Source organism: Parasteatoda tepidariorum, chromosome 12 (genome assembly GCF_982258835.1).
Source record: "Parasteatoda tepidariorum strain Cologne lab strain chromosome 12, Ptep-v5.0, whole genome shotgun sequence".
NCBI classification, from domain to species: domain Eukaryota; kingdom Metazoa; phylum Arthropoda; class Arachnida; order Araneae; family Theridiidae; genus Parasteatoda; species Parasteatoda tepidariorum.
The window spans coordinates 21327860-21345040 of record NC_141766.1 but is presented as its reverse complement, the minus strand read 5'-3'; the positions used below and the strand labels follow the sequence as shown (position 1 = coordinate 21345040).

General features: G+C 27.9%; 1 protein-coding gene across 3 annotated transcripts in view; it reads right to left on the bottom strand.

The window, feature by feature from the left end:
• LOC107440224 (uncharacterized) overlaps positions 1-17181 on the bottom strand; it is a 35667-nt gene that overhangs the window by 3575 nt on the left and 14911 nt on the right. For all 3 annotated transcript variants that reach the window (XM_016053082.4, XM_087155695.1, XM_016053083.5), the window contains one exon: positions 8017-8784. In XM_016053082.4, the coding sequence (XP_015908568.1) occupies positions 8017-8749 (733 nt within the window). In that variant the 5' untranslated portion in view covers positions 8750-8784. The remainder of the gene's footprint in view (positions 1-8016; positions 8785-17181) is intronic.

The following is a 17181-nucleotide window of genomic DNA, read 5'->3' as shown; positions in this document are numbered from 1 at the left end:
TTGAGAAAATAATCGTCATACCGTTTGCCGGTTTCTATTCGCGGCGGCGCTTTATATTATATCAATTTTATTTGAAGTTTCTGTCTATGTGCGGTAAACTTTCTTTATATTTCAAAATGGCATTTTACAGGATTATCATACAATCGATGTTTAGAAAAAATAACATAAATAAGCCTATTTGATACTTAGCTTATTGAGGAGGAGGCAATAAACAAGAAAAGAAAATGCTCGAGATGCTTATTGATTTTTGTTATTATTATTATTAATAATAATATTTATTTATTTGTTTGTATTATTATTCGGTTTGCAAAAAAGCAAAGCAAGTATAACATTTAATAAACATTAATTTCGCCATCACTTTTTATTCCATTCTTTCCTTAATTATTGAATTGATATAGGCAGGTATAGAATTATTGATTCAAATTAAATTGTTCGATTGCAAAAGTACATTAAAGCAAATAGTGATAAGTATCTTTTATACTTTTTGGCGGTATCTACTTGAGGCGGCGCTTTAGTTTATGTAAATTTTATTTTAAATTTCTGTATATGTACGGTAAACTTTCTTTATATTTCAAAATGGCACTTTACTAGATCATCATACAATCAATGTTTAGGAAAAATAACATAAATAAGCCTATTTGATACTTAGCTTATTGAGGAGGAGGCAATAAACAAGAAAAAAAAATGCTCGAGATGCTTATTGATTTTTGTTGTTATTATTACTACTAATAATATTTATTTATTTATTTGTATTATTATTCGGTTTGCAAAAAAGCAGAGCAAGTATAACATTTAATAAACATTAATTATTAATTAATTTAATAAACATTAATTAACATCACTTTTTATTCTATTTTTTCCTTAGTTATTGAATTGATATAGACAGGTATAGAATTATTGTTTCAAGTTAAATTTTTCGATTGCATAAGTACATTAAAGCAAATAATGATAAGTACCTTCTATACCTTTGGCCGGTATCTGCTTAAGGCGGCGCTTAAGTTTATGTAAACTTTATTTTAAATTTCTGCATATGTGAGGTAAACTTTCTTTCTATTTCAAAATGGCATTTTATAAAATTATCATACAATCTATGATTATTGAGGAGGAGGCAATATACAAAAAAATAAGGCTTCTTGCTTATTAATTTTTTGATTATTATTCTTTGATACTTATTTATTGATTTATTTCTTCTTTGTATTGTTATTTGATTTGTAACAAAGCAAGGCAAGTGCAACATTTAGTAACATTATTTCGCTGTCACTTTTTATTCTATTTTTTCCTCTTAAATATCGATGTAAGCAGATATAGAAATACTATTTCAAACTAAACTTTTCGATTGTAAAAGCAATGTAAAGCAAATATATACATAAATTTTATTTGACGTTTCTCTATAAGTACGGTAAAATTTCTTTGTATTTCAATCAAAATGGCATTTTACAAGATTTCCATACAATCTGTGTTAAGAATAACTGTCATAAATAAGCCTATTTGATACTTTAGCTTATTGAGGAGAAGAAAAGACAATGTACAAAAAAAAAAAATGTTTCTGGTGTTTATTGAATTTTCTTCGTATTATATTTTGATGCTTATTGTTTTATTTATTTTTATATTGTTATTTTATTTGTTATAAAACAGGACAAGTATAACAATTAGTATTATTAATTTCGCCATCCCTTTTTTATTATATTTTTTTCTTAGTTACCAAACTGATGTAGGCAGGTTAAAAGTTATTGTTTTAAATTGAACTTTTCGATTGCAGAAATATTAGAAAGCAAATAAAGATAAATATTGTCTATACCATTTGCCGGTTTCTATTTGAAGAGGTATTTTAGTTAATAGCAATTTTATTTAAAGCTTCTCTATAAGTACGGTAAACTTTCTTTATATTTTAAAATGGTATTTTACAAGATTTCCATACAATCGATAATTAGAACCGCTGTTACAATTAAGCCTGTTTGATATTTAGCTAATTGAAGAGAAGGACATAATTTTTTTTGACGTTTATTTATTTATTTCCTATATTTTTATATTATTTGTAACAAAGCAGAACAAGCAAAACATTTCGTAAAATGTTTCGTAACTTTGCCATTTCCTTTTTTTTCCTTAATTATCAAATTGATGTAGGTAGATACGGACTCATATTAAATTTTTCAATTGTTAACTATGTACAATAAAGCAAATAGAGATAAGTATATTCCATACCGTTTACTCGTTTTTATTTGAAGAATAGAGAGAAGTATACTCCATACCGCTTACTGGTTTTTATTTGAAGCGGCGTTTTAGTTGATATCAATTTTATTTAACGATGTACAATAAAGCAAATAGAGATAAGTATATTCCATACCGTTTACTGGTTTTTATTTGAAGAATAGAGAGAAGTATATTCCATACCGTTTACTGGTTTTTATTTGAAGAATGGAAAGAAGAATATTCCATACCGTTTACTGGTTTTTATTTGAAGCGGCTCTTTAGTTGATATCAATTTTGTTTGAAATTTCTCTATAAGAGCGATAAACTTTCTTTATATTTCAAAATGGCATTTTACAAGATTTCCATACAATCGAGGTGTAAGAAAATGGACATAAATAAGCCTATTTAGTATAGCTTATTGAGAAGATATACAAAAAAAATTGCTTTTGACGATTTTTGCATTGTTATTTTATTCATAAAAAAGCAGAGAAAAGAATCTATCAGCTTCAATTTCGCCATTAATCTTAATTTCATTTTTTCCCTCAGTTATTGATCATCAGTCACTTATCATTGTTTCACATTAAGCTTTTCGATTATAAAAATCAAATCAAATCAATCTAAGTCGATCAAATACAAATATGTCAAATCAAATTCGATCAAATGCAAATATGTGCAAACAATATCGATCTCAGATTTTTATTTAAACCAATTGTTTAGTTTATTTAATATTAAGTGTTTGTATATGTGAAGTAAAAATTATTTATAAATTTCTAAATAACATTTTACAAGATTAGAAAACAAGTATAAAATGACGAATAAAAATTAAATTACTAAGCTTCTTTGATGCAATATATTGAGTTAGCGGAGGCGATAATTGCAGTAAAGATTGTAACAATATTATTAGCTAATTATACATTGCAATAATATATTAATAGAGATTATAATAATTATAATAATATAGTATTATTATTTAATTCATAATAAATCAGAGCAGTGGAAGCTTTAGCAATAAATAAACTGGTATAAATTCATCATTGTTTTATATTTAATTGAAATATTATTAATAAAAATTAAACCAAAGAGGGCTTTACTATAAGAAATTTCCTATCAAATTACGGTAAAAACATCAGGAACTTAGCGTGCCGGTACGTTTTACTATAAAATCCATTTTTACTGGAACATGTTACGGAACAAAAAGTTTAATATACCGTAATTTTTACAGTAATAATTACAATAAAATCACTAAATCACTCTAATTAAATAATTACCGTTGAAAAATTAAGGTGCGGTAAAAAGGATTTTTTAATCTGTTAGCGGATTAAGTACCGGCACTCAAAGTGCCGGTACTTAATACCGTAATTTGATTTGGTTGGAATTTTTTTTACAGTATATGCTAGCTTCTGATGAATTTATACAAATTTGCAATATATTAATCGAAAGAAGAAAAGAAAGAAAACACTAAAACTCTAAAATACACATGATTTAGGCAAAAAAATAAAAAAGTGCTTAGGTACCAAACTTGGCATACTGGAGAACTATATTGAAAAGGCAACCTAACAGCAATTGTCATACGGAGTAAGGTGTGCGAAGTAAGGTGTCATATAAAGTGCCATACGAAGTAAGGTGGAGAATACTGAAAGAGCTATTGATAAGACTCGGACCGGCTAGTGGTCATTGCTCAAGTTGCTTTTGTTTTTATTGTTACTGAATAACGACACACATTTAAATGTTTAAAAATATCGAACTATAACAATTGTTAATAGATTAGATTTTAGATGTTTAAGCACTCAACGGAGCGAAGGTAAGTAACTACATTTTAAAAGGTTTGACTAAAGAATCCAAAAGGAGTTAAATGGAAAACGTTGAAAATAGTAGCTCTACACAATTTGCCGTAATTACTTTTCCAAAGGTGATGATTCCTTTAGAAATTTTCCGAATATCCAATAGATAATAAAAAATCTCAGAATCATCTTATTGCCAGCATTGAAATTGAGTCGTTTTCACATAAAACGTTCCACTGGAAAATTTGATAATGTGGCGCCATCATTATATTGCCCCAAGTTATTAAAATAAATATGCCTTATAATTGCACTTTTGAAAATAATGTTAATCAAAATAAAAAGATAGATATAATTTATCATGTTCAAAAGTCGTTTAAAAAACCCACTTTTAGCATTTTAGATGGTTAGTTAAAGATAAGAGAATTTTTTTAAATAATTATGATTGATAATAATAATAAAAACATCAATGTTACACCCATACTTTTAAGAAAAATAAAACTCTATAATTATCTAGTATTACACCCAACGATCTGAATTTACTTTCGATTGTTTTACTAGCAATTAATTTTACTCTTAACTCATCTCAAAGTATTCACGCAATTTTCATTCAAGAATACGAACAAGAAATTACGACAAACTATTCAACAGGTATTTGAGAGTCATAGCATCACTTAACTCTCATTTCATTTGTTTTCAATTTGAATTTTCATTTTCAACATAACCTGCGGCGACTTTTTGGCGATATTCCAAGATTTAAAATCTGGTTTTCCTTTTCTCACTGTTGAGAAGTAATTTTTTTTCAAGGTGAAGAATCAATTACTATTTATATTTTTACCTCCTTACTAATTACTCATTGAAACGTGAAAGGATTGTTTAATTTATCACATCTAAGAATTTTCTCACGGTCTACAAATAGTATCTCATATATGCTTGGGTGCCCAAGGATAATGTTTGTCCATTTAACTGTTTTGCTCTTCTTTTAATATCCATTCAATGTCCATTAAACTGGTCTTATAAGTCGAACTTGGTATCAAAAAGAATGCACTGATTCATACAAATTCAATAAAATTTAAAAATTTGTTTTTACGAACTGCTATTTATTATATTCAATTTTATTATTCATCAATAGAGCCTGGTAAAAAAAAAGAATGCCCTCATTCAGGCAAATTGAAACAAATTTAACAATTATTCTGAAACAACTGCTTCGCTAATTATTATTCCAATATTGTTACTTAATAGAGCTTTATGGGAAAAATAATGCACTGATTCAGTCAAACTCAAACAAATTTAACTATTAGTCATGAACAACTGCTTAGTTATTTATTATATATCATTTATTACTCATTAATGGAGCTTGAAGTAAAAAAAAAGAAAAATAATACACTGATTCAGCCAAATATAATGAAATATTAACATTTAAATATGAACAACTGCTTTGTGAATTATTATACTCAACTTTCTTCCTTATGAATAGAGTTTGATGAAAAAAAAGAATACACTGATTCTGCCAAATTTAATCAAGTTTAACATTTATTCATGAACAACTGTTTTGATATTTATTTTATTAAATGTTCTTACTTATTAATAGAGCGTGTTAAAAAAAGAACGCATTGAAAATTTGCCTTAAAATTTTATCCCACATATTCCTAAATCCAATAAGACAAGATAGCTTTCAATCAAATTCAACTAAATGTCACAATTATTAATGAAGAACTGTTTCTTTCATTCAGTTTTATTACTTATACTATTGTTGAACTTGATATAAAAAAAAACACACACCGAAACGTTGCTTTTAAATTTTACTGTAGCTTCTTTTTTCCAAAAAGACTAGACAGCTGCTCTGCTAAATGCAACTAAATTTAAGAATTATTTACTGTTAAATTTAGTTTCAACTGTTCTTCTGATGATTCCATGATATTACTCATTAATAGAGCATAATAGAAAAAAGAAAACACTGTTTTTTAAATTTTTACCTTCAGCTTTTTTTATCCAACAAGATAAGACAGCTATTCAATCAAATTCTACCTAACTTAACAATTATAATTCATATGAATTTAAATTTTACTATATACTAAATTAAGCATAAGCACTTCCCTAAAACATCATTTGTTGAAACTTCTCCCAGATAGAAAATAGTACAAAGAAAAATAGTCTAATAATAGAAACTATCATACATTTAACCTTATTTTATTTTTAAATCTTTAACCGAAAATTTTACTGTAGCTTCCTCTATCCAACAAGACTAGACAACTGTTTAGTCAAATTCAACTAAATATAACAATTATTCTTTTTTAAATTTCGTTTTACACTTTATTCAGTTTTATTACTCATAAGTAGAGCGTGATAGAAAAACGAAAACACTCTTCTTAAAATTTACCCAGCAACTTCCTTTAACCAACAAGATAGACAGCTATTTAGACAAAATCAACTGAATTTAACTATTATAACAGATCCGATTATAATGTCTGCTACAGTACTAAATTAAATATAAACACTTTTCTAATTGAACATTACTTGTTGATACTGCTCCCAAATAGAAGTTAGTACAAAAAATAGTCCTATGATCAAAAATTAACCGCTCATTTATTTGACCTTATTTACACCCCATAAACCGAAAGCAGGCCATCAATATATTCCTTGAAAAGCTTAATGAAGTATTACATCTAATTCCTTGTGCTTAAATTATTAGGAGGACCCGAAAATAATGTCGTTTCGGTTGAATATGATATTTGTTAACAAGATTTTATTTTTAATCAAAAGCGTCGCTAGCAACAACCTTTCAATGTCGGATAGAAAATGAATCGAAATGAATCGAGGAAAAAAATGAATTGATTATTAAGACTAACCAATTTTTTATCAAGAATCTATTTTTAATCAATAATGTATTCACCCTCGTTAGCAACAACCTTTCAATGCCGGATCGAAAACGAATCGAAATGGATTGAAAAAAATGAATTGATTCCTGAGAATTACGAATTTGCTATCAAGATTCTATTTTTTAACAAGAATGTATTCACCCTCGTTAGTAACAACTTTCCAATACCGGATCGAAAATGAATCGAAATGGATCGAAAAAAAAATGAATTGATTATTAAGACTAACGAATTTGTTATCAAGATTCTATTCTTAATCAATAATGTATTCACCCTCGTTAGCAACAACCTTTCAATGCCGGATCGAAAACGAATCGAAATGGATTGGAAAAATTGAATTGATTCTTGAGAATAACGAATTTGCTATCAAGATTTTATTTTTTAACAAAAATGTATTCACCCTCGTCAGCAACAACTTTCCAATACCGGATCGAAAATGAATCGAAATGGATCGAAAAAAATGAATTGATTCTTGAGAATAACGAATTTGTTATCAAGATTTTATTTTTAATCAATAATGTATTCACCCTCGTTAGCAACAACCTTTTAATGCCGGATCGAAAACGAATCGAAATGGATTGAAAAAAAATGAATTGATTCCTGAGAATAACGAATTTGCTATCAAGATTTTATTTTTTAACAAAAATGTATTCACCCTCGTCAGCAACAACTTTCCAATACCGGATCGAAAATGAATCGAAATGGATCGAAAAAAATGAATTGATTCGTGAGAATAACGAATTTGTAATCAAGATTTTATTTTTAATCAATAATGTATTCACCCTCGTTAGCAACAACCTTTCAATGTCAGATCGAAAACGAATCGAAATGGATCGAAAAAAATGAATTGATTCTTGAGAATAACGAATTTGTTATCAAGATTTTATTTTTAATCAATAATGTATTCACCCTCGTTAACAACAACCTTTCAATGCCGGATCCAAAATGAATCGAAATGGTATCAAAAGAATGAATTGGTTTTTAAGACTAACGAATATTTAATACACCGAAACGACATTACGTTCCTGTCCCCCTAACATCATCAAAAAATTCTTAATAATGATTTTGAAAAGCATTTTATACAATTATTTAAATTTGGCACCAAATTTTTAGTTGCCTTAGTACTATTTTAAATCGAATTCTAACAAATAATAAATAAACAAAGCATTTACCTTCATTTGCCTTATCCAAAATTTCTTCTGAAGTGTTCTCAGAAACGTCCTCCTTACCCTTACCATATTTCCATTTATAAATTACACCCAGCAAAAACAAGGGCAATAACAAAAATGTATAAGACACACACAGATAGCTAAGTATTTCATTTTCTTCTAAGGAACTTTCACACAACAACAGTTGTAGTCTAACCACTTGAGAAGGCCTTTCAGCGGGTGATGAAATCCAATAACTGAATGAAGAGTTACCACTTTTAGTCGCAAGATCAGTATAAAATGTTTTACTATCACCATCATGCATGAAGTAGCTCCGGCACAAAATGAGAATCGTAACATATGATGCAGAAAAATAAACAAAGGCTTTATGTTTGATGAAGGATAAAATGTAATTGTTGCTCTTTATTCTTAGTGAGTATATGTATTCTAATATCCAATTTATAAAAATTAAGTTATGGAGAGCAACTGCTATCATACAAACAAATTTTTGGGCCATACATAAATACCCACTGTCCAATACAGAACTGACTAAATCAGAACTAACAAGGAGAAGAATTAAAGATTGTGGTAGTAGACCAAGAAGATATGTTATACCCGCAAGGGCAAAGCACCGCTTTTGGCAATCTTGGACAATGTTTCGTTTGGAGATGGCACGTAGCTGTATCCACATACCGCAACATATCAGCACCAGGCGGAATATGGCTATACCTGTTGCTAAATGTGAGATCCAATCCATGTTGAGTTCATGCGTTAAGACATTTAACGTGATATCTAAAATAAAAATGAAATTATTTTAGAATGTATCTAAAATACTTTATAGAAACTACATGAGCAATGGAAAATGAAATATTTTAAATAACCTTTGATCTAATAATCGGATTATTATGTTCTAGGAATCAATCTCAATGGCTCGATGCTGTGAACTCAAATATGCTAAATCACAAGTACAGACGATATTTTAAGTTATAAAATCAGACACAAAAACGTACTTTCTCTGAGTAAACATACCTTTTTTAAACGGATTCAGATTTCTGACTCCAAAAAAATAGGGGGGTAACCGCAATCTGAGAAATATGGTCCCAATGGTTTGGTCAGGAGAGCGCTCCAAAGTTTGGACCCCTTAATCTTAATTTTATTTTTTTTTGTATTCGAAAATTTCGAAAATTTTCAAAGCGAATTGTAAAAATTTTGCACACAATTCTGAAATTCTGTTTTCCAAAGATAATTCCATGCAAAACTAGTTTGTAGTAAATATTTATTATATTATGTAATTATGTTATTTCATTTAATAACAGTTGAAATTTTGGGCATAGAATTTTCTGCATAATTTTAAGGAAGGAAATTTTACAGGGCAAAATACGAAGCTTGAGCAAAATTGCTCGAATAGTTCCTGAGAATATGAATTTTGAGTATCTGACTTATTTGAAATTTAATTTTTCAGGAACTATTCATCCGGTTTCGTTCAAATTTTGTATTTTGCCATGTAAAATTATATTCTTTAAAATAATGCAAAAATTGTATACCATTCAATTCAAAATTTTGACGTCCATTATTGAATAAAATAATAAAAAATACTAAATATTTTTTTGCATGGAATTTTCTTTGTATAAATGAATTTTGTAATTGTACGCAAAAACTTTTGAATTCCTTTAAACATTTCTTGAGATATAGCAAAATACCCAGAAAGTAAAATAAAGTTACGGGGTACAAACTTTAAAGCTTTCTTCTGACCAAACCATCGGGACCATGTTTTCCAGATTGCTGATACTCCTTATATTTTCGAAGTCAAAAACCCGAATCCGTCGAAAAAAATGTTTTTTTTTTTAGAGAAAGTGCGTTTTTCTCCTGACTTTATAACTTTAAATATCGTCCTCACTGATTAATTATCATATTTAAGGTCACCCCCTTGAGTCATTAGGATTGAGTCCTAGAACGTGAAAATCCGATCATTAGATCAAAAATTATTCAGGGTGATACTGAATGAAGTAAAATAACAAAAAAAGTGTACTCAAATATAAATAACAAATAATGTAACAAAAGTATTTAATTACTAATGAAGTAAGTGTTTTATTTATGCTGCTCGAGTATTTTGCTTGACACTTATAAATTTTAGTGTTTAAAACCTTTATATACTATAAATTATTAACCTGAAAACAGGAAAAAAATTGTGTCAATTTGAAAAGTTGAGAATCTTGAAGTTAAAACGTTTATCATTCCATTTCTATACAAGAGTAATAGAGATTTAGCGATAAATAGCTTTAGAACATACACGTACTATCCTGCAAGTTCACGTACGCTCTTATAAAATTGAGTACGCGTTGCTTTAAGAAATTCGATCGTGAACGATTTTAAAATATACCTCCGTGAATATACGAGATGATGCTAAAAAGTGCTGAAAATAGAGATTTCGTACTTTAATAAAGCATCTCGAACGTTCGTGTACGCTACAATACATACTGGAACGTGCGTAATATTAAGTATGTTCTGAAGTAAGTGCGCAAGTCTGCGACCAGATTCTCCACTATTGCTCATCCTCAGTAACTTAAGAATATTCGTACGTGGATGCATAAATGGTTATTCGTCTAATATTGTTTAATCTCTATAATTAATGTTAATCATTCTTTTGAAATTTTTTATTCTACAAACTTAAAGTTATTAATTTAATGACGGTTTTATATTTTTATTTATTTTTTACAGTAGTTTTTGATTTGTAACAATCTCTAAAAAATTTTAAACTGTTTTTTAAAAATAATGCTTTATTATTTTTTTTACAAAATTCAATAAACATTATTAAAACATTTTCATTCTAAAAATGTTGATTTTGCCAGAATAATACAAATGGTTTTTTTACGCTTTGCATTCGTTTTGAATAATTTGTAACCCTTTTTCTAGTAGAACCTCATATAGTGATCATTTTTTTTCAAAACACTTGTTCCAATGAAAAAATTATCCTATTTAGTCACATTTTGCACTTTTATTTCCCGTTTAATATCATTGATAAGTAAGTAATGATCATGTAATAAAGTTAATATGTAAGAAAATTTAAAACACAATTCAAGTAAGTGCTACTTATTTGTATTTTATCGTCAATTTCCTATTATTTTAATGATTAAAAACATTTTCTGCTACAATTAAAAACCCCAAAACTCATGATGCATAAAAATTCAACCTTATTTTTAAACTGAACTGAACATAACTAAATCAATAACCCATAATAAGGAAAGGAATTACTTAATTTTTTTTTCTGTTATATTATTGGTAAAAGAAGTAACTTCCATTTTTTAATTTTTTAATCATTACAATGTTTAAGAAAATATATAAATCCTTCCTTGATTTTAGTTTCAGTGTCTAAGAAAATATCTAAATCATCCATTCTTTCATTTTCCTAATATTTTTATCAAAATACAAAAATCCCTTGATAAACATGAAAAATTGTGGTTTTTTCCGAATTCCATTGTTAAGCAACAAAGCAAACTCCCTTTAAGAGGTCACATGCAAAATAAAATCAACTAAAAAAAGAATAGAGTATCATAAAATATGTTTTTATTACTTAGACCTATGCCTTTCAAATGATTGATCTGGATGCAAAAATTGTGCAAGACAGTCATACAGTTATATGACTTTTATAGCCGTGTTTGGCTATTTATACCGCCTTTGAACTATAGCAATGTATTCTAACCCTATTTCGCTTTATTATAAGATAGATATAAAGTTTTATAGATCATTAAGTACTGGAAAAAAGCTTATTGTTTGAAGAAAGTTAAGATGAGTTTTTTGTTGTATGGTATTATAGAACTTTTATTTATTTTGCATAGTATGATAATTCGAGGAGTTTTGTAAAAGGTTTGTTGATTTAATCTTAAGTATTGGTATTGTATATGACTTTTTTGAAAGATTTTAAATTGATTGGAATGCATAAATCTTTTTTAAAAAGTTTAAAAAAAGTACCATCACGGATTTTAACACGTATTTTAATTTAGTAATTTTATTATTATGATTTTTTAAAAGTTGACACAAAATTATTTTGATTTAAAAAAAAAGCGTGATGAGCGAAATTGTTATCATTTTTTACCAGTTTTTGAAACATTTGAAATCAATTACACTAGCGAACAATTATTTTCTTTTGTTTTTTTTTGCATGGGAGTTTTTAACGGATCTTCTATATTTTAACGTAGCTGATTTCAAATCTGCAATCAATTTATTTTTCTCTCAAAAAATGGTAAATGCGGTGAAATCTGGTAATTTTATCATGATACCATAGAGCATGACATTAAAACCATTCATTCGGTTCAATTTACTTTTCAGTTATGTATTTTTCGCAAAATGTGAAGCAATAAGCGCTAGAATTTTTAAAAACCAAAATTTTCGATAAACCGCATAAAAAAATTACCAAATAAATTATTTAAATACCGTATATTTCAGTTTTATTAACAGAATTTAAGTTCTTTTTTTACAGAAATGGCATTACCATATAGTGAGGTAATTTTACCAGAATTTTTCTCCTTATAAAAATTAAAATAAAATCGCTAATATGAAATGCGGATTTTATGCCCTCTGAATGTTAAAATTTACTTATATTATATAATATAAATAATTTCAAGATCAAATGATGCCAAATGTCAAGTTAGTTCTGAAAAAGAAAATCATGACTAAGGAAAGAAAAATCCAAAAGTGACCTTTTCACTGCTTATTATATTCGACGCTTTCACAAAGCTTGAAACTTTTTGAATATAAGAAAATAAAGAGAGCAAAATCTGTTTGAAAAGATTTCTAAAGACAGTAATACGATCTTTTCTTTGTATCTACTGACTTAAGTCCACTAAGTTTTGTGTTCTCTTTTTTTAAGTTCATTGGCCTAAGATAGACAAACAATAGCATTTCTAAAGATGAAAAGCAAAGGCTATAAGTCACTCTTATAGAGTTACGAGCAGTATATTTCAATCGTAAAGAGTACTATATAAAAAAAAATCTCTTCCGGAAATCAGTACGAAAATAACAATTACAAATAGTTGAAACGAACATAAATTTTCGAATGTGTAATCAAAGTGTCAACGATAAGAATATTTAGAGGTGAGATTTTGTTAAGTAATTGTGTTGTTCTAACACTTCAATTATCGCGCTTGTCACAATATGAGTAAAAAGCAAAAGTTTATTGTAATATATAAAAGCTTTTTTTATGGAAAAAAAACTTTCAAAACATAAAGAAATGACAAACTACTTAGGAAAACATGTTAAAAGCGAATTTTTAACACATTTTCTGCCAATAAATTATGTTAATGTCATAAATTTTAAATTGTGATTTTTGATAAAAAATGTTTTGGAGTTTCACTTAAAAACAAAAATCACGTATTTGCTGTTCAGTAAGCAAAATAAAAAAAAATCGTTTGATATAATGATTGGAATGACCCTAGGGCTAAATTTAAATGGTGCAAGGGTGTGACTTCAAATTTTGCTAATTAATTAGAGTAGGCGATATTTCAACGTACGTATTTTCTTTGTATTTTCATTTGTTTTGTACTTGTACGAAAACGTACTTTCTTTGATTAAGCATGTCATTTTTTCGAAAGGAATTTTGACCGTCAAGATATAAAGAGTAGTTGCAATCTGGGAAATATGGACCCAATAGTTTGGACAGGAGAGAGCTCCAAAGTTTGAACCCCGTAATGTACTTTTGGGGTATTTTGCTATAGCTCGAGAAATTTTTCATTAAATTAAAAAAAATGTTTGCTATAAATTATAAAATTCGTTTATTCAAAAATAAACCATGGAGAAATAACATTTAGTAAATATAGATAATTTTTTATGATTTTATTCAATAATGGTTCAGGGATCAAGAGAGAAAAAGAAAAAAGCTTTACCATATTGCACAATGCGCAAAATAAAAGATGAACCACCCGGAGTAACTTTTAATCTAAGGATAGGATCTACACGTTCTAGGTCTCAATCTTCAAGATTCAAGGGGATGCCATCAAATATGCTGATTAATCGGTGCAACCGATATTTTAAGTTACAAAATCAGATACGAAAACGTACTTTCTCTGAATAAACATACTTTATTTTGGCGGATTTCGATTTCTGACACCAAAAAATGTATAGTATATCTCCTATACAAAAAATATAGGAGGTCAAATAGTTTGATCAGGAGAAAGGATCCAAAGTTTGAACCCCTTAATGTTCAATTTTACTTTTGCGACCAGGAAAACTTTGACGCGAATTGAAAAAAATTTACACACAATTATAAAATTCGCTTATGCAGAGATATTTCATGCAAAATGTAACTTATAGTAAATATTTACTATTTTTTATTATTTTATTTAATAGTAGTTGAAAGACTTTTAAATGGTAAGGTATACAGTTTTTTACATTGTTTTAAAGAAGGTAGTTTAAAAAGGTAGAATACAAAATTAGAGCGAAATCGGTCGAATTGATCGTAAGAAACCGAATTTTAAAAATACGACTTTATTTTCATTAATTAAACAATTATTATGTGGTCTTTCTTCCTTAACAATTTGATGCAGAATTTTTATTAAACATACTTTTTTTTACTGTGCATTACATTAATTATACATTACATACATTAATATCTCACATGTTAACAGATACTATTAGTTATCATCATAACTGAAAACTTAAATACTTTTATGACATGTTTTGTTTTGAATACTAAACGTTAAACAAATTTTATAAAAGCGTTATTTTGATCTGGCACGCAGGAGTATTCAAAAATGAATAGCAGCTACTAACAAACATATGAAAACTAACAAACATATATTCAGAAAGCTACTAAGCAACTAACAAACTATAAGCTATAAGCTACTAACAAACATATATTCAGAAAAAAAATTTAGTTGTCTTACAAGCATCTTTTCGTCAATATACATCACAGCTCATTAAAATATATCGTATGCTGACGAATATTCTTCAGCTATTGACGTTACTTACAGTATGAATTCTTGTTTAGAGAAAAATTCACAACATATTAAAATATCTCATATGTTAACAAATACTCTTAACTATTACCGTAACTCAAAACTTAAATATTTTTTAGTCAAGTTTTTTTTTCAAAACTGAATGTCAAAATAAATTTTTACCAATCTTCATTTATGTCCGGCACGTAGGAGTATTCAAAAATAAATAGCAGCTACTAACAAATATATGAAACACAATTCAGAAAAATAATTGAGTTGTCTTACACGCATCTTTTCGTCAATATACATCACAGCTCATTAAAATACATCGTATGTTGACGAATATTCTTCAGCTATTGACGTAACTTAAAGTATGAATTCTTGTTTAGAGAAAAATTCACAACATATTAAAATATCTCACGTGTTAACAAATATTCTTAACTATTACCGTAACTCAAAACTTAATTTTTTTTCAAAATTAAAAATTAAATAAATTTTTACCGATCTTCATTTCTATCCGGCACGTAGGAGTATTCGAAAGTGAATTCGCAGCTACGACCAAAAGTACGACACAAAATTCAGAACATTAATTAAATGGTTTTATACGCATCTTTTCGTTTTTATACACCATCGCTCATTAAAATATGTTAACGAATATTCCTTAGCTATTGTCGTGATTCGAAGAATAAATTCTTATTCTGAGAAAATTCAATTAAAAGCAGAAAAAGAAACCAAAAAATCTTAGAAACTGAAAATTTGGTAACATCCTTTAGTGCATTGTCAGTAGTTCTAAAAAGATTTATGTCCTTCGTCTTTTTACTACCTAATCATTCAACCATTTTAACGTTTCTACGTATTGTAAAAACCCTAGTTTCAGACATGTTATGACATATTATTGACTACAACTGCATAAAAGTTTGTTTTATTTGGTGTAGTCTTTTTTATCCAACAATTTCAATCACTTCCTATAAGCTTGGCTATTTTTTATGAGGTAAATTGTATTTGTACGTGTAGTAAATGTTAATTTTAGCCTGACCCAGACGATAAACTTAGTCCTACTTTTTTATTTATAGTTATAAAGTATTTGTATCTTTATAACAGGCTATCAATTAATAATAATTGATGGCATGTTATATTGAAATAGTACATTTTGAGAATAGATAAGGCTTAGTTAGATTACTGGAACAGTGATTGGTTAAAACTTGCTGACAGTTTTTCCAATACGGAAATATTATGTTTGTTTCTGCAGCGCTGGCAAAACTTTCAAGATTTATTGGGTTATTTTAATGGTTTCTTTTTTCTAAAAAAAACAATCAATTATTTTTTGATTAATGTCTTCATATTTTTTTCAAATTATGCACACAACTTACCTTGTATAGATTAAGCTGACATACAATAAATAAGATTTCTAGTATGAAAAATAAAAATAGTTCGTTTTTAAGGTTCACTATCCCCTAAAGTTTTGGATATGAATATATTGCTTTCGATCAATTTTTTTATAAGAATTAATATCCTGATTAAGGTATGCCAAAACTTTGCTTCGTAATAATTAGTCGCACTATTATTTAAATCTTGCTATATTGTCAGCAATGAAATCTTTACTTTTACACTGTTAAAACTTTCTTTGAAAAAATGGTTATATAATAAATTATTTAATTGTTGTTTTACCACATTCGACCAAAACAGTCAAATAACCTTGAAAAATGGTATTCAAGCTGTTAACTGTGGAAAGAATCGGTTATTGACTGTTTTCACCTTACATGGTTCAACAACCAGCATATTATCCGCGCCAATTAGGCCCTCACCCTATGAGAAATGAGAGCACGTTCTTTGAAAGCTAGAAGCTAAGTCATATGACAAAGATTCATTTTAACTTTCTGTCATCAGATGCCCAATAATTTTGTAGTGGCAAACACCTTATGAAGCCATTTGGATCCTTGCAGCTGGATATGTACTTCAGCCGAGCTAACTATCAATCTCATGATCAACTGAAGGAAGGTTCGAATTCCAGCGTTGACATTACAATATTTCCTCCATTCCATCAACATATGAAGAGCTTTCAGTTCCCTGCACTCCTCAATTGGTGACCCTTGACTATTGAAGAACGAAACACTTACTCACACATAGATGGCAGCAACATAAAATAGCTTAACACAAAAAAAATCTGGTATTTCAATTCTCTCACGTTAGGTGGCACCATTAGATAACCACTACCTACCTCCCCCTAATGAAAAGTTTTTCATTACTTAACTCCAATATC